Source organism: Peromyscus leucopus, chromosome 16_21 (genome assembly GCF_004664715.2).
Source record: "Peromyscus leucopus breed LL Stock chromosome 16_21, UCI_PerLeu_2.1, whole genome shotgun sequence".
Classification (NCBI taxonomy): domain Eukaryota; kingdom Metazoa; phylum Chordata; class Mammalia; order Rodentia; family Cricetidae; genus Peromyscus; species Peromyscus leucopus.
In genome coordinates this window covers 39,129,396-39,148,744 of record NC_051084.1, presented here as the reverse complement: position 1 = coordinate 39,148,744, position 19,349 = coordinate 39,129,396, and the positions used below count along the sequence as shown (strand labels likewise).

At 38.2% G+C, this 19,349-nt stretch overlaps 1 protein-coding gene across 11 annotated transcripts in view; it reads left to right on the top strand.

The window, feature by feature from the left end:
• Nucleotides 1-19,349, top strand: part of Tsga10 (testis specific 10) — a 103,834-nt gene that overhangs the window by 71,257 nt on the left and 13,228 nt on the right. For all 11 annotated transcript variants that reach the window (XM_028865706.2, XM_028865704.2, XM_028865708.2 and 8 more), the window contains 2 exons: nt 1,548-1,733; nt 13,226-13,435. In XM_028865706.2, the coding sequence (XP_028721539.1) occupies nt 1,548-1,733; nt 13,226-13,435 (396 nt within the window). The remainder of the gene's footprint in view (nt 1-1,547; nt 1,734-13,225; nt 13,436-19,349) is intronic.

Here is a 19,349-nt window from a genome sequence, read left to right as displayed (position 1 = left end):
TATAAATAACATTTTAAAGGGCTTAGACTCTTAGGTTGTGTCCATCACTTTCAGGAGCTTTGGAATTTCTGAGTCTCGAGAGGCAGTACTTTAGTGCACACTTAATTTAATAGACAGGGTGAACAACTTTTACATCCAAGGCCACAAGATGGCAATAGTAACTGGATCACAATCAGTTTCTTACTAATAAGTAATTTTAACTGGGAGAACATACATTTGACTAGAAAGGGTGGGGTGTAAATTTGTTGTACTTTGGTTATTTTATTTAGCTCAGGATTTCTGATAGAGAAATATGGTATTAACAGGAAGGATAGTATTCCTGATACTAAGGAAATTATAACTGAAGTTTAAAGAACAAGTTAGGCAAACCACAGTACTAATTCTTTTTTCTTTCTGTGCATGTGTAGTCTGTGTGTGTGTGTGTGTGTGTGTGTGTGTGTGTGTGTGTGTGTGTGTGTGTACATGAGTGCAGATGCCTGCAGAGGCTAGATCTCCCTGGAGCTGGAGCTACAAGAAGTTGTGAGCTGTCCAACATGGTTGCTGGAAGCCAAACTTGGGTCTTTTACAAAAGCAGTCTAAGCACTTAACCGCCGAGCCATCTCTCCAGCCCCTGAAATATGATTTTGAAGTAGCCAGTAATGGCTATTTAACATAGTATATTATTTATGGAACTGAATTTTCCCTATAGAAAGCAGGACCTACCTAAACTAATTCATCTATGATATCACTTTGAAGATTAAAATAATCTGGTTCCCACAAGTGGTGGATACACCTTAGTGGTAAAGCACTTGCCTGGCAAGTTCAATGTCTTAGATTCAATCCCTAGTTCCACCAAAAAATATCTGGTTCTGTATTGTATGTACAACTTATACATAAGTGTATATTATTAGCATATATTTGACATTTTACTTCTGAGTAGTTTCTGACAACTTAATAGAAGGAAGCAAAAAAGAGATTATAGTCTGTGACCAAGAAAATTAATCCTCAGAGTCTTGAGATATGGCTTAGTGGTGAAGAGCACTCTTACAGAGGACCCAAGTTCAGTGTCCAGAACCTAAGTCACCTCCAGCAGACCCAAAACCTCTGGTCTCCAAGGGCACCAGCACTCAACATGCATATGCAACCCCCACATACAGTTAAAAAAAATAACAAGTCTTATCAGAAATTGACACTTAAGATATGAAGGAATGCAGAAACTTGATGGCCAGTGCAGCGCAATAAATTTAGAGCAAGGGAGCAATAACTTGAGAGCAAGGGAGTGCTGATGAGAGGGTAGGCAGCTCAGACCAGCAGGGGTCAGTCAACAGTCCGGGGGAGATTCCCTTCAAAGAAGCACAAGGATGTGCAGGTCCTCTCCTGAGTGGGTAACTGTGGGAGCAGGTTGGATCATACTTCTTTATGTTCCTAACAGGATGACCATCTTCCTAGGTTAGGAGGGTAAGTAGGGTTTCTTCAAGATTATTTGCAAGTGATTCTCAGTATTCCATATGCACTTTATGTTAGGTACTTTTAAAGTTTTAAAGTATTACTCAACACTTACTTTTTAGGAATCTGAGAACCGGCAAATAATGGAACAACTCCGAAAAGCCAACGAAGATGCTGAAAACTGGGAAAATAAAGCCCGCCAATCAGAGGCAGAAAACAATACCCTCAAATTGGAACTTATCACTGCTGAAGCAGAGGCCAACAGATTGAAAGAAAAAGTTGATGCCCTTAACAGAGAGGTTGAGCAAGTAAGTTTAGAGAAATATGCTTACAGTACATCCGTATCATATTTAAGTGAGCTTTCCTTGGCTTTTCATAATTTAATATATTGACAGTTTAATTATATAAATGCACTGTAAATTATAGCCTCTTATTCTACCTTGGTTCTCTTAGGTACCCACAACCAGAATAATCATCAGCTTTTTTTTCTTAAATTGGGAACTGTTTCAAACAAAAAGAACACATTTTTGAAAAATAATAAAACACGTCTATTCCTGTCCTACAGATGTAATGACATTAGCATATTGCCACATTTGCTTCATATATCTTTGTTTAAAGAAATGAAATATCAGGGGCAGGAGTAATAGCTCAGTGGTTAAGAGCTCGTGCTGATCTTCCACATGTAGTGGCTCATACCACCTGTAATCACAGTTCCAGTAATTGACTCCCTCTTCTGGCCTCCATGCATACCAGCACTCATGTGGCATGCACACACACACACACACACACACACACACACACAAATAAACGAAAAGAAACCAAACATTAAAACTACAACTTTTCACCCCCATAGTGGGTACATATAGATTTCACGTTATTCTAGTTGCTTTTCATGAATTCACACTCTTTCTATGCACCCCTCATGCACCAATGATATATAATGTTTTCTGTTTTCAGGTCAGTCTTGTATATTTATGTGCACATGTCAGTGTGGTGGCATGTATGTGGAAGCTGAGGTTGACATCTGGCATCTTCCTCAATCATTTTCATTTTGCCCGTGGCCGTCCTGTCTGCTTTCCCAGTGCTGGGGTTACACTTGTGCTCCACCATGCCTGACCTTTTTTGAAACACAGTTTCTGAGAGGTCAAACTCAGGTCCCCAGTTTGCACTGCAAGCATCTGACTGACTGAGCTATCTTCCCAGACCTCCCTCACTTCCCCCCTTTTTCCCTCTGTGTGTATGTTTTAAGATTTTGTTTGTACTTTCAATTATATGTGTGTATGTGTGAGAAAGAGGGAGAAGGAGAACGTTTGTGCATGTTAGTGCAGTGCCCATGGACATGAGAAGAGCGTGTTGGATGCCCTGGAACTGGAGTCACAGGGGATTGTCAGCAGCCTGACGGTGCTGGAGTCAGACTCGTGTCTGACAATGGCAGTGTGCTCTCTTAACTGTGAGTTCTCTCTCTGGTTCTCACGCTTCCATTTATTAGGGCTCAGCATTTGGTTCTATATCAGGTGTTTGCCTAGCACAGCTGAAGGCCTGAATTCATCCCTGGCACTACAAATACTTTTATTTAAATGATAAAATCTACTAGATACCTATTTGCAATTAGCCTTTTTAAGGTCAGTAACAATTTTAAAAAGTCATCTGTTTTGTTACACAGATACTTCAAGCAGTGGCATATATTCATTGTATAAATATTTTCATTCCTTAATTATTCTTATATTAAGGGAATTCAATTTCCCCCCTTTTCTGTAGTAAAGTGTTCTGTAACAAATATTCTTTTTATTTCTCCTGGCTCTGTTTCTTTAGGCTTATTATGCCTGGAAGCAAGTACTGGATCTAAGATACACACCATTTCACTTAGTTTATAAAATTGCCTTCTAAAAGTTTACTTTTGCCAGGTGACACATGCCTTTAATCCCAGCACTCAGGAGGCAAAGACAGGCAGGTCTCTGTGAGTTCGAGGCCAGCCTGGTCTACAAAGCTTTTTCCAGGACAGGCTCCAAAGCTACAGAAAAACCCTGTCTTGAAAAACAAACAAAAAAGTTTACGCCTGCCAGAAACCATGGGTTATAATTTGCTTAAATACTATTTTTAATCTTTAATTTTTTTTCACAGTTGTGTTTTGTGTTTCCCAGATTATAAGTGAAATTGAGTGTCTTTATGCTTCTTTTTAAAAACTGTAACTGAAACTTTTAATTAAGTTTTAATTAACACAACAAAAATTACACACAACCCTCAGAAGCAACAGTATTCATTAGAAATTAACTTGAAAATTTTCCTTCCATTATTGTTAGTAATGTATTTTTTAAAATAAGCTTCTTCTGTGTTGAAAAGGATTGTGTGTTCTAAAAATATTTTTAATGGACATGTAGGACCTCTCTAATGAACTACTTCCAAATATGGCTAAGATGCTGAAGGCTTTTCCTTCAGCGGGAGTAAAGTCAGTTTTAGAAGCACAATGCCAGGAAGCTGGGAGTTCCTGGAGAAAGCCGACACTTTGCTGTTTCAACAGCAGGTGGCACATGTCTGGTGGAGAAACAAGTTACAGGGTTTAGTGTTTCTTGACCACTTGAGGGTCTTCTCACATGGGTTTTTCTGCTATGTTTCTTTTGAATGGATTTTTCTTTTTAATTTTTTAAAAATTTTGTGTGCGAGAGTGTTTGCCTGGATGTATGTGTACATGGGACCCATGCAGGCAGGAAGAGGGCATCAGATTCTCTGGAACAGATTACAGATGATTGTGAACAGCCTTGTGGGTGCTAGGATCCAAACCCTAGTTCTCTGGAAGAGCAGGAAGTACTTTGAATCATTGAGCAATCTTTCCAGCCCATTGAATGAACTTTTCTTAAATCTGTATACATTTTTTCTATTCAGTTGTTAATATTGTTTATATTAAGTCACAGGAGTCCTCTATATATTCTTGATTACACCCTTTTGAAGGTTTAACAGTTAACTTGTCTTTTCATTTACTTGCAAGATAAAAAGATGTTAAACCCAGATGCACTTAGAATTATTACTAATCTTTTTCCATATGGTTTATGATCTTATGTTTTCTAAGGAATTCCGCAGTGTCCTATGACCTGAAAGACATTTTCCTATATTTTTATTTAAACTTATATAGAGGTTGGGACAGATAAGAGAAAAGGTGGGTATTGTTTCTAAAGTACAGTCAGGGGAGGGGAAATGCTTATAATATTCCTCAGTAGTCTAGGTTACTACAGCTTACAGCAGTGAATAACTAGCGAGTTGATATCAGAAATTAGTATCAAAGGAGACACAAAGCTGTCGATACCCTAATTTGGTCTTTGCATATTGTATGCATGTATTATATTCCATTAATATGATGTGTCAATTTCAAAACAAAAGTTATTCTAAAAATATAATTAGGTATGTGGAATATTTTTGTAAGTGTCTATCATCCCCTTCTTCCATGATGTTTCCTGAGCTTAAGGGAAAGGTATGATATATATGTCCCATTTATGGTTGATCATTCCAGACAGTTATTCTCTGCACTTTGACCAATTATAAGTTTCTACACTGAGCACCATCCAGTGCACAAAGACACTCCTCTGATGAGGACTGAAAGCTGTACATATCTGTGGGTATAGAGATACATACATATTTAGAAGGCAGTTTGATACTGTGGCCATTTAGCAAAGTAATAGGATCACTCCTAGAACCCATGATCTCTCTAGCCATGGGTTCCATCATTCTTTTTCTTTGAGATAGGATCTCAGTGTCTAGCTCAAGCTGACCTTGAACACATGATATTCCTGCTTATGTCTCCCAGGTTATAGGCATCTACTGCCCCACCAGGCTCATAACCTTACACATTTTCAAGTTACTGCTTTTTGTAATACCTTTATTGAGAATGACACCTAGGTCATACAGTTCTCCCAAGTATATTCACTGGTATTTGGAATATTGAGAGTTATGACCCTGTAAGAACGAGCACCTTTGAACATTTTCATCACCATTAAAAGATACAAAGTACTCATTAGCTATCACAACCAGCTACTCTAATTTTTTTCATGTCTTGATCCATATTGGGTTAGATTTTATACATAGTATCAAATATAATTTTACACCCCCCCCCGAGAGAAATCTTACTTGGTTATTACGTATAATTATTATTCTTTTTTGGTGTTATATTTGGTTTTCTAGTAATTTGTGTTGTTTTTTTCTTATAACAACCTGTGTGGTTTTAGTATCCAAGTAATACTGACTTCATATAGTAATGGAAATGTTTCTTTTGCTTCCAGTTTCTGTAAGAGTTTGTATATAGATGGTGCCAATTCTTTAAAGGTTTACTAGATTCAAAGCTAAAGCCATCTGAATCTGTTCTTTGTAGAAAGTTTTTAAATTTCTAGTCAGACTCTTTTTGTTATGGGCCTGTTCTGTTTCTCTTGGGTTAATTTTAATAGTTCGTGCCTTTTTTTTTTTTTTAGGAATTTTCCAATTTCATTGCAGTTAATTTAATGGCATAGTATATCTTTATATATATATATATTATTTTACAATACCATTCAGTTCTACATATCAGCTATGGGTTCCCCTATTCTCCCCCTCCCACCCCCTCCCCTTACCCCCAGCCTACCCCCCATTCCCACCTCCTCCAGGACAAGTCCTCCCCTGAGGACTGCGATCAACCTGGTAGACTCAGTCCAGACAGGTCCAGTCCCTTCCTCCCAGACTGAGCCAAGTGTCCCTGCATAAGCTCCAGGTTTCAAACGGCCAACTCATGCAATGAGCACAGGACTTGGTCCCACTGCCTCGTTGCCTTCCAAACTGATCAAGCCAATCAACTGTCTCACCTATTCAGAGGGCCTGATCCAGCTGGGGGCCCCTCAGCCTTTGGTTCATAGTTCATGTGTTTCCATTCATTTGGCTATTTTTTTTCAATAAATGAGTAAAACTGAAATTTATTATAAGCCACAGTCGTCCTAGGGACCTCCATGCTATATATATAGCCTCGATGGTTCTATGGGTTGTGGTCTGATTGTTCTTTATTTTATATCTAGAGTCCATCTATGAGTGAGTACATACCATGACTGTCTTTCTGGGTTTGGGTTACCTCACTCAGGATGATTTTTTTCTAGTTCCATCCATTTGCCTGCAAATTTCATGCTTTCATTGTTTTCCTCTGCTGAGTAGTACTCCATTGTGTATATGTACCACATTTTTTTCATCCATTCTTCCGTTGATGGGCATCTAGGTTGTTTCCAGGTTCTGGCTATTACAAATAGTGCTGCTATGAACATAGCTGAGCATGTATCTTTATGGTATGAATCAGCATTCCTTGGGTATATGCCCAAGAGTGGGATGGCTGGGTCTTGAGGTAGTTCGATTCCTAATTTTCTGAGAAACCGCCATACTGATTTCCACAGTGGTTGTACAAGTTTACATCCCCACCAACAGTGGAGGAGTGTTCCCTTTGCTCCATATCCTCTCCAACATTGACTGTCATTGGTGTTTTTGATTGTAGCCATTCTGACAGGTGTAAGGTGGTATCTCAGAGTCGTTTTGATTTGCATTTCTCTGATGATTAAGGATGTTGAGCATTTCTTTAAATGTCTTTCAGCCATTTGTAGTTCTTGTTTTGTGAATTCTCTGTTTAGCTCTTTAGCCCATTTTTTAAATTGGATTTTTCAGTATTTTGATGTCTAGTTTCTTGAGTTCTTTATATACTGTGGAGACCAATCCTCTGTCAGATGTGGGGTTAGTGAAGATCTTTTCCCATTCTGTTGACTGTCTTTTTGTCTTATTGACTGTGTCTTTTGCCCTGCAAAAGCTTCTTGTTTCGAGAGGTCCCATTTATTAATTGTTGTAGTCAGGGTATGTGCTGTTGGTGTTTTATTTAGGAAATGGTCTCCAGTGCCAATGCGTTCAAGAGTGCTTCCTATTTTCTTTTCTATTAAGTTTAGTGTAACTGGATTTATGTTTAGGTCTTTGATCCACTTGGACTTGAGTTTTGTGCATGGTGACAGATATGGATCTATTTGTAATCTTTTACATATTGACATCCAGTTAGGGCATAGTATATCTTTATAATTCTTTTATTTAATAAGTCACACTTGTGGTTGCTTGGTTTCATCAAATCAAGAATATCTTTGACCATTATTTACTTAAGCATTTTTTCCCTTGTCTTTTCCCTGAGATGCTGGAATTTAAAGTATAAGTGTGTGGGTCACTTGATACTATTCCACAGATTATGAAGGCTGTGTATGTTTTTCATGTCTTTTCTTCTCTGTGTTCTGTTTTGCATAGTTGATATTTTTGTGTGTCATGAGTATGTTATGTGGTAAATACAGATGAGCACTGTCTTTATACAATGTCATAATTCGTTGAATAACAATGTGTTCACAGTCTAAGTCAGTTTATTAGTTGTTATTTGCCCAGTAATACAAATTTTGCTTGATGGCTAGTTGTTGGCAACCACAGATTCTTTCATTCTATTCTTACTTACTAATAAGTAATTAGTACTTTACACTTTACATATTTATGTACATGGGTTATAGAATGTCCACAAAGAGTTTGAAACACTGTGGAGTTCAGCAAGCCTGTCCTGAAGATGGAGGCCAAGACCTGACACAGGTGCAAGAAGGGTCTAGAGGGTCAGATAAGACATGGCCTGAGCCAGCTCACAGGTGCACACTCCCTCAATATTCAGGTGCAGTTCAGGGACTTTGCTTTGGCAGATTTCCTAGACAAGACTCATTAGAGAAGTCACTGACTAGTGGAGGACCTTGGAGGGCTTCTTCTAAAGTCCCAGGTAAGGTTACATGTACTTTGATTGATAAGGACTCTGGTATTTCTAATATGATTTGGTATGTTTTCTGGTATCATTGTTCATTGTTGTGATCCTTGGAGCTCATTAGCCAATCAATTTAGCTGAATTGGTGAGCTCCAGGTTCAGTGAGAGACCTCATCTTAAAATATAACTTGAAAAATGACTGAGGAATATACTTCATGTGGACTTCTTGCCTCCACACCTATGAATGCACACAACCACATAGACACACACACACACACACACACACACACACACACACACACACACACGGGGGAGGGGGGAGGGAGGGAGGGAGGTAGAGAGAGAGAGAGGGAGGGAGGGAGAGAGAGGAATGATTTAGAGTCACTTCTAAATGGGCCTCCAGCTCATAAATAATGACATGGAGACATTATTAATTATAAAAGCTTGGCCTTAGCTTAGGCTTGTTCCTAACTAGTTCTTATAACTTAAATTAACCCATATGTTTAAATCTACATTCTTCCATGTGCTCTTTATCTCATCTCCATTTTGCCCATCCAGCTTCCTCAGCATCTGCCTGGAGATTTCTCCTCCTTTTTCTCTCCCAGAGCTCTCTATCCTCAGAAGTCCCACCTAACCTTTTCCTGCCTAGTTAATGGTCATTCAGCTCTTTAATAAACCAATCACAGTGACACATCTTTACACAGTGTAAAGGAATGTTTCACAACAGTCACTTCTTCTTGGCACCTAAAATGGAGTAACTCAGATCAAGGCTGTTGCTATGTAAGATGAAGTCATTCAGGGTCAGGTGCACATTGAAAGCTGATATCCGTACAACATAGACTCCCAGAGTAGGCCCTGCATGTTCCACTCATTGTCTCCTAGTACTGTCATCTCTGCCATTTTGTGTCTGTTTACAAAGACTGATGTTCATTCTGGTTGTGGACCCAGTTTTTCTGAAATTTTACAGGTCTGGCATGTTATTTTTGTATTCATTTGTTTTATTTCTGAGACAATTTTGATATGCACATGCTTGCCTTGAACTTGCTACATAACCTTGAATTTCCTTGTGTGTGTGTATGTTACCAGTGATTGAGCCTAGACATTCTACCACTGATTCATTTCCTAGTCCTTCTCTTACTTTTCATTTTGAGTCTTGTGAAATTGGCCAGGCAAGCCTTCAGCTTTCAATCTTTCTGCCTCTTGATACCTGAGATTACAGGCCTGAGTCATCGAGCCCAGGTTAACTAATTTTTAAAAATCTGCAATATTTTTCTGTTAACTAATAAGTTTTTATGTTGCTGGTACATTTAACTTCACTATTGCTTGTTTCATGCTTTCTGTTTTTCCATCTTACATACTTGGTTTTTTATGCATTTCTGCTGCCACTGCTCATCAGTATAGAAGTTACACATTCTATATTTTTTCCTTTACATGTTAAAGTTGTAATTGCTAATATAACCAACTCCCTAAGACTGTTTGACTAATGAGTACCACACCTACCACTCACTAGCACACACCTCTGCTTTCTTTGTCAATCTCCCCATTTTCATAGTCTTGTCATGCACTATTTTAATTTCACATTGTCTTTATATGTTCCAATATGTAATTATTGTTGTTCTTGTGATCAATACTGTTTGTATCTACCTATAGCCTTATAAGACCCGTGTTCACTTGCTTCTTGTCCTATTTCTTCCTTAGTTCCTTTTCTGTCCTTCCTTCCTGCAGAAACCAGTGTGTTCATTATTTCCATCTCATTGAAAATGACTAGTGTACCATTAGTCTTGAGAATTAATTTAGCTGAACATTAAATTCCAGATTGAGAATATTTCCCTTTATAATTTAAAAAATAACCTGGTAGGGGTTGGAGAGATGACTCAGTGGTTAAGAAGGCATACTGATTTTGCAGAGGACCCAAGCTCAGTTACCATATCCACATTGGGCAGCTCACAACTGCCTGTAATACTATCTCCAAGGGATTTGATGCCTTTTTCTGGCTTCCAGGGGGTACTTACATACCTGTAGTGTACACATACCTAGACATACACACATACACATAAATAAAAATAAAAATAAATCTTTGACATAGTAACCCCTGTCTTTTTTATTTTTATGTTTTTGGTTTTTTGAGACAGGGTTTCTCTGTGTAGCTTTGCACCTTAACTGGATCTTGCTCTGTAGACCAGGCTGGCCTCAAACTCACAAAAATCCACCTGCCTCTGCCTCCCAAGTGCTGGGATTAAAGGCATGCACCACCATTGCCTGGCAAACCCTGACTTTTTTGTTAGTAGGTCTGTTTTTTTATTCTAGCTGTCACTCCTCAGATGTTTGCCTTTGCCATTGGTTTTCTCATAGTTTGAAATCTACTGTCACATGCCTAGGTTTGTTTTCTCTGGCTTTGGTAGTTTGGATTTTTCTTTTTCTGTTTCATTCAGAGTACTTGTAGCTCTTACTAGTTCTGGAAATTTTTCAGATATTACTTCTTGAATATTACTGTTTTCTAATTCACTCTATTGTCCCCTCAACTCTTACTTATCTTAAATCATTTCCCTTTATTGAGTGGTCTTTGTCATAGTTTCTGCATGTTTGTGTTCTATACCTCGTCTTCCAGTTCACGCTTCCCTTTTCATTTGTTTAAGTTTGCTCTTGATATTTTTGTTACGGCTTTTATTACAGATACTGCCTTTCTTTCTAGATGTTTTATTCGATTATTTTTCAAATGTGCCAATTTTTCCATGTGCTACTTTTTTCTTTTCAGATTCATTCCTTAATGTCTTTAGTACTTTCCAGCGTATTTTGCCATGCCAATGAAAATATTTTGCTCAGGAATGTAGATTTCTGGAAGCGAGGTCTTGTTCTGTTGCTCCAACCGTCCTTTGACCTCCTGTATCACAGGCTTTCCTCCAGAGAATCATCCACCCCATGGAATCTTGTGTGGTCTCAGTGTGGTGCTGCTCCTCCAGGAGGGTACATTTGCTTTTGTAAAGTGGCTGTAGGTTATCACTGACGGGACAAACCTTATGCTAACATTTAGAACTAGGGATGAGTAAAGTACCATTCCAAAAGTAAGTTTATATTAAAAGTTTATATTTATCACAGAAAAAATTGTGTTCTTATCCAGAGATAAGCTTTTAGTGGTTTCTGTATGGCTGAGTGGATTTCCCTCCTAAAGCCTTCTTTCATTTATAGTACATTATTCAAGAATCCCAGATTATGTAGAAGTCACAGTCATGGTTCTTTTTATTTGGTGTGTGTGTGTGTGTGTGTGTGTGTGTGTGTGTGTGTGTGTGTGTGTTTTACTGTCAATTAAACCCATAGTCTTATGTTTGCTAAGCAAGGTGCTATATCCCTAAGCTGAAAACCCTTCTATTGCTTTGCTTCTTTTGGGTAAATGGAAATTTCTTCTTTTTTTTGTAAGCTCAGATGTGGAAATAATAAAATGTTTTGTTGCGGAGTGTGGTGGCACTTGGAAAGCAGAGGCAGGTGGAACTCTCTGAGTTCAAGGCCAGCCTGATCTATGCCTGGTCTACATAGTGAGTTCCAAGCCAGCCAGAACTGCATAGTGAGACCCTGTTTCAAAACAAAATGTTTTGTTGCTCAGTTTTATCTTGAGACTTTTCTCCTTAGCTTAATCAGTCCTTTCAGTAGAGCCTACAACATCCAGAGTGATCTTTTAAAACTCTGGAAGCCTGGTTACATCACCTCACCATTTGAAGATCACAGTTTACTAAACCTCGCCTTACTGTGTTTTGTAAGTTTCACCTATTACTTTTCTCTGTGAGCTCTAAGTTCCAGTCACACCAGCCTTCTCTCAGTTCTTGGAGCATATTATTCTTCTTGCATTCAAGCAGAGCTATGGCACTTTGCATTTTTTTTCCAGCTTGAAATGCCTCTTCTTGCTATTTGCCTACTCCCTGTTCAGTCATTTACTTAGGGAAGTCTTTCCTGACTCTCTGATTCTTTCAGTGTAGGTCAGGTTTTTTTTGTTGCCTACTATTTCCAGAAATATTTTCTTAAAATGTTTATACATTCATCTGTAACATATTTGAATAATACAGAACCCCCTCAGTAGTAAAGGTTTGTGGGAGCAGAGGTAATTTTGCTTCCCATTGAATTTGTCTCTAGGCACAGTGACTGACTATAGCATACAAAGTATTCTGTAAAGATATGAGGGATGGGTAGACAGATGGTTGGCTAGAAGGTTGATGTGAAGAATGAATAAGAATGACTACAGAAGGAAGGGAGATCAAGAGGGTGAAAGGGACCTTGAATTATGGCAAAATAACATGTGCCAGGAACAATTTTTGGTGCTTTATACTTGTAAAAGCACTTGTTAAAGAACACACAGTCTTTGCCTCCCAGCTCTGTTATCTTCACATTATAGCAAACAAATACTTCTCTGTAGGTGGCAGTGCACTTACGTAAGCATCACGCTAGGGGGAGGGGGAAGGTGTGGGGAGTGGAATTATTTTGAACATTTGAAAGCATTTATGTAACTTGAATCTCATATTATGGCTTTTAAAATATGCTTTTCCCCATAATTGGTTATGCTTAATTTGTACTTGCTCAGAAGCTTTTTCTCTCAGAAGTATTAGAGTTAGAAAATTATCAGTCCTCATTTTATGATAGTATGACTGATATAAACATGTCAGTGAAGAATTGAAAAAAGCTCTCTGAATGTGGCAGTGGCTATCATTTTGTCTTTGGCAGCAGCAACATTTGTATTGTAGACCATGAAAACTGCAAATACAGATACAACTATAGGCCAAACTGTATGGATTGTACAGGCATTGAACCTGCAGGTGTTTTAATAGGAAATAGTTTTTTCCTAATTGCATCTTTTAAACTACTCATAGGATTTATTAAAGAAACCTGAAGCCTCAATTTATCTCTCACAGAACACTTTGTGTGTCCCATCAGCATCTATATCCCCTAAGGTCTTTTATTCTAGTGCTGAAAGATTTGCCCCATTTTGTTGTTCATGTTGACTTTCTTACATCTAAAATACTTACATCTGTGTATACAATCATCTTGTCTTTGCAGCACTTAAATGCAGAGCGCTCTTACAAATCCCAGATTTCAACTTTACACAAGTCTCTTGTAAAGATGGAAGAAGAGCTTCAGAAGGTTCAGTTTGAAAAGGTGTCTGCACTTGCAGACCTGTCTTCTACGAGGGAACTCTGTATTAAACTTGACTCAAGCAAAGAACTTCTTAATCGACAGCTGGTTGCCAAAGATCAAGAAATAGAAATGGTATGTAATACATTGAGATTTGCTGTTACTTTAACATTAGTACAATTTTGAAAAAGGGATTTGTTTTTTATAAAATACTATATCAAATGTTTGTGCCTTTAGCTTTAAATTTTGTTTTTATTATGCTTCTTAAATTTTATTTTTAAAGTTTAAAAGGTTAATTTATGACAGCTGTGTTCTACAGAATTCAAGAACATAAAAGACCCAACATCTTTCTTTGAACTTGTAGTTTGCAATTGTATTTAGTCAGAATTATAAAACACATTGACAGAGCTGTGAGCAAAGAATCACGAGTCTTATTCAGCTAAATTATAACCTTAATGGTATTCTTTTCAGCTAAATTTATCTAATAATTAGATGAGTCCTTTTAAGTTGTAATGCAGTTGATTGTATCTACTTTGCACTTACACTTGGATATTCAAACCATGCAAGCTCATGCTCTCCAGAACCTCTAAATATTGGCATATAAACAGTTTGAGGTGAATAGAGAAATAGAAGAGTCCATAAGGAATTGCTGCTGAACTTGCGTGGATGGGGGCATTCCACATAGGCAATTGTAGAAAGGTCCATGTAGATTCTTGAGTCAAAAGAAGTGTTTTTAGTGACCAATGTGATGTGTTTGAGAAGTAAATCTGGAGGGACAGAATCCAGCTCTTAGTGTATAGATACTGTACAGTGTAACTGAAATATCAGCAAATCTTGGTTACCTTGGTTATTGGTTATTACTAAACCTTATTGAATTTCTTATTTTGTTAATCCACCCTTTATGATATATTTGAGAATCATGTGTCTAGTTTATAAGAATCTATTAATCTTTAATGAAGTACCATCTGCCCAAATCTTCACTCATTCTTAATTATTTTTTATTTCACCATGAACTTTTTTAATGATTAATTTGCTATGTAAAAACTTAAAAAATAATAACCTTTTATTTAAAAATTTACTTGATGTTTTCTAATTGGAAAAGCCTTAGCTTGTTACTATAACAACTGAAATGATATAAAAATCAAAGTATCAGTAGTTATAAGCCCATAGCTTATAAAAATAGCCACATGCCATGCCAGGCAGTGGTGGAGCACACCTTTAATCTCAGCACTCAAGAGGCAGAGGCAGGCGGATCACTGTGAGTTCGAGGCCAGCCTGGTCTACAGAGTGAGATCCAGAACAGGCACCACAACTCAAAACTACATGGAGAAACCCTGTCTTGAAAAACCAAAAAAAAAAAAAAAAGCATGCCACTTGCAAGTAGAGTACAGTCCTATAGTAATCTTCCTTAAAGTTTAAATCATAACCCTCTTAGCAGAACCCTGGGTAAAACTTGCTAACAACTTAATTTAGGAAACATTTTCTGTAAGTTTTATAGCTTCTTCTTCCCACGGCACTTCAAAAGTACTTCTGGCATTAACTGCTGTGACACTGAACTGTTTATGTTTGTGTCTTTATCTCTTTAGTAAGCTATGTTGTCAAATGCCAGGATCATCTTTTTATTTTTATACTTCTTCAGTTATCGAAAACATTGGGATTAAAAAAAAAATTCTGTGGTAGTTTGAATGAGAGTGGTCACTATAGGCTCAAATGTTTGAATGCTTTCAAGAACTGTTTGGAAAGGTTTAGGAGATGTCACAATTTTGGTGAAAGTGTCTCATTTGGGGTGGGCTTTGACGTGTCAAACATCCATGCCATTCCCAGTTAGCAGTCTTTCTACCTCCTACATGTGAATAAGGATGTAAGCTCTCTGTTCAGCACCATGCCTGTCTGCCTGCTGCCCTGTTCCCTACCATGATTGATGGTCATGGATTCTAACCTCTGAACTGTAAGCCCCCAATAAATATTTTTTTCTATAAGATGCCTTGGTCATGGTATCTTATCACAGCAACAGAAGGTAACTAAGACAATTTGTGATTTTTTTAAGGGGACAGGTTTGCATCTAATTTAATTATACAAAGAGTACCCGTTACCTAGTTTCCCTTAATGACTACATCTTACAAAACTATAGCCTGATATAATATTGTATTAACTTCCAGGCAAAAACAAGAAACCGTCCATTGTAGAATCTATCATGTTTCCTTTTTGCATAGTTCTCTACTATATTCTGTCTGCATGCTTCTTAACCTCTGCCAGCTGTTAACCTCTTGCTCATTTCAGGAATTTTGTCATTTCAAGAACCAGTAAGAATGGGGGAAGGACAATGAAGGAAGAAAGGAAGGGACATAAATAAGAACAAAGTAATATATATTTATAGATAGAATGAAGTGTTCTACTTTGTATGCTAAGTAAAATTAATTTAAGAGGATGTTAATATACATGAAATCACATGATACAGATTTTTGAGGATTGGCTTCTCTTCCTCAGCCTGGATCTCTGGAGACTCATTCAGGTTGTTGCATCTGTCATAGTTCAACTTTTACTGCTGAAAAATATTCTGTGCTGTTGGTATAACTAATTAGCCATTCACTATTAATGATAATGAGTGATCTAGTTTTCTCACATCCTTGTTCAAAGTTATCACTTAAAATTTTTTCTTTAGCATTCTATGTATGTACAGTGCTGAATGAGGGTTATTTAAATATTCATTTAACCACTGATTGGCAAAGGTGAACTTTTCTTCATGTTGTTGTTTGCCATATACATGTCTTTGTTTGTTGTGACATGTCTTCTATTATTGTCCATATTCTCACTGGATTGTTTTTCTGATGTTGAAACTGACTTAAGGAAAAGCAGAAAACCTGGTTGTCTTAGTTAGGGTTCCTATTGCTGTGAAGAGACACTATGACCATGGCAATTCTTATAAAGGAAAACATTTAGTTAGGGCTAGTTTACAGTTTCAGATGTTTAGTCCATTGTCACCATTGTGGGAAGAGTGGGGGCATTCTCAGGCAGACATAGTGGCATAGAGCTAAGAGTTCTACATCCAAATCAGCAGTCAGCAAGAAGAGAAACTGAGACACGCTGGTCACACTTCCTCCAACAAGGCCATACTTCCTAATAGTGCCACTCCCTATGAAACTATGGAGGCCATTTTCTTTCAAACCACCACACTGGATACACCTCTAAATGAATATAAAACTTGAAATGGTAACTTGAGAACTTCTAGAAAGCAAATTGAGGTCTAGATTGCTTTAGTTGTGAATTCCCTTAAGTGTTGAAAGATGTTCGGATACAAAAATGTTTAACTCTTCTGAAGATAAGGGAGAACATTTCTCAACATATTCTAGACTCCACTATGATGCCCAATCCTGGCTAGAGCCCCCACTAGGGTGCTGGACTGAAATGGCATGCTAGGTGTTTCTGTGTCATTATGTGGAAAGTATTTAGGTGTTCATCATTAACTATAGTGGTTGCTGTAGGTTTTTGTAGATGCTTTTTATGAGATTGAGAATGTTTCTTTGTATTCCCAGTTTATAGTTTATTTTTACTAACATAGTCAGCTCAAGAAAACAAAACACCAGGTTTTTTTTTTTTTTTTTTTTTTGGTTTTTCAGGACAAAGTTTCTTTGTGTAGTTTTGGTGTTTCTCTGAACTCACAGAGATCCACCTGGCTCTGCCTCCCAAGTGCTGGGATTAAAGGTGTGCGCCACCGCCGCCAGGCAAGACCAGTATTTCTTATGACTATAATTTCTTTTGAAAGTCTTAATGTGATAACTACAAAACCAGATCCAAAGCTGGGGAGATGCCGTGTCAAATGCTTCCAGTTTGCTTCTTTTCCACCTAACCCCCAAATCCTAGTTACAAGATTAGGTTAGTGATTTGAGATCTTCTGGGAAGGTCACAGAACATAAGCTCAACACTAGGTCTAACATTTGGATCCCCAGCGCCCATATAAACGCTGAGTTCTTGGTGGTGCCTGAAGAAGTCCTGAAGAAGCACAGACAGGTGGGTACCTGCAGCTCACTGGCAAGCCATTCTAGCCAATCAGTGAGCACCAGGTTCAGTGAGGGACCCTGTCTCCAAAAATTAAGGTAGAAAAGCAATTAAGGTAGAAGACATCTGAGTTGACCTATGACCTCTACCACACATGTGCACACACACTCCCAGGCATGTGCACATTCAACACACACACACACACACACAACCCAACAGCCCATGAAATGAATTTATAGGCTACTCAATGGGAGTTTTCCCATGAATGTAGGATTGGTTTGTACCTGAAACCAATCAATGTAGTACATATTGAATAATCAAGAACAAAACCTGAAAGATTTTCTCAAATAGATGAAGAAAAAGAATTTGGCAAAATCCAATACCTTTATGTAAGAAAGAATGATTATAATCTGGGAATACAAGAAACCTTTTTCAATCTCATAAAAAATATCTATGAAAAACCTACAGCAGCCAGGCAGTGGTGGCACACCTTTAATCCCAGCACTCGGGAAGCAGAGGCAGGCAGATCTCTGTGAGTTTGAGGCCAGCCTGGTCTACAGAGCAAGATCCAGGACAGGTACCATAACTACACAGAGAAACCCTGTCTTGAAAAACCAAAAAGAAAAAAAAAGAAAGAAAGAAAAGAAAAAAAACCCACAGCAGCCACTGTAGTTGATGATGAAAACAACTGACTGTTTTTCCACGATGACAGAAGCATCGTGACACATGCTAGGTGTCTGTCATTAGCTGAAAAGCATTTAGTAGTATCTAGACACATTTGGGGTTGTTATGAGCGGAGTGGGGATGCTGCTGGTATCTAGTGAGTGGAGGTCAGGGATAGTGCTAAACATCCTATAATCCTTGGGAGACGCTCCATAAGCAAAATTACCCAAATTAAAGTGTGAGTGTCAGGGTACATAGAGTATCAGGACAAGAAACTCTGCACTAGAAATAGCATCTTGTTTCATTTTATGTCTGTTTGAGTACTAGCAAGGCATCCTAGTTTGCTTTCCTGTTGCTGCCATAAATACCACGACCAAAAACAATTTAGAGAGGGAAAGAGGTTTCTTTCTCTTATGTTTCCAAGTCACAGGCTATTATGGAGGAAAGTCAGGAAAGGAACTCAAGGCAGGAACCTAGACCAGAAACCATGGAGGAACACTGCCTACTGGATTGTTCTTTTCTGCCTGTCTACCTTCCTTCCTTCCTTCCTTCCTTCCTTCCTTCCTTCCTTCCTTCCTTCCTTCCTTCCTTCCTTCCTTCCTTCCTTCCTTCCTTCCTCCTTTTTTCTTTTTCCTTCCTCCTTTCTTTCTCTTTCTTCCCTTCTTTCTTTATTTTCTTTTTCTTTCTTCCTTCCCTCCTTCTCTCTCTCTAAATTGTTTTTATTTTGTGTGTATGGGTGTTGTGGTTTGAATGAGAATGGCCCCCATAGGCCCATATATTTTGAATATTTGTTTCCTAGTTGATGGACTGTTTAGGAAGGATTGGGAAACGTGACCTTATTGGAGGAGGTGTATCACCAGAGTTGGGCTTTCAGATCAGAATAAGTTCTCAGTTTCTGCTTCACTGCCTGCCTACCTGCCACCATTCTACCCACCATGACGATCTCAGACTAATCCTCTGAAGCTGTAAGCAAGTCTCCAATTAAGTGCTTTCTTATTATAAATTGTCTTGGTCTAGTGTCTCTTCACAGCAGTAGAACAGTAACTAAGACAGGTGTTTTGTCTGCATGTATGTCTGTATACCACTTTCATGCCTGATGCCTGTGGGGGACAGAAGAAGGTGTTGGATGTCTTAGAACTGGAGTTACAGACAGTTGTGAGCTGCCATGTGCATGATGGGGACCAATCTCAGGTCCTCTGGGAGAACAGCCCTTGCTATTAACTGCTGAGGCATCTCTCCAGTCCCTCAGCTAACTAATATAGCCCATGCTCACCTGCCTCGGGATGATACTGCTTACATTGAGATGGGTCCTTGAATGTCAATCATCCATCAATATGATTAGTTGTAGATCAATCCAATTGAGACAATTCTTCAAATGAAGTTCCTTTTT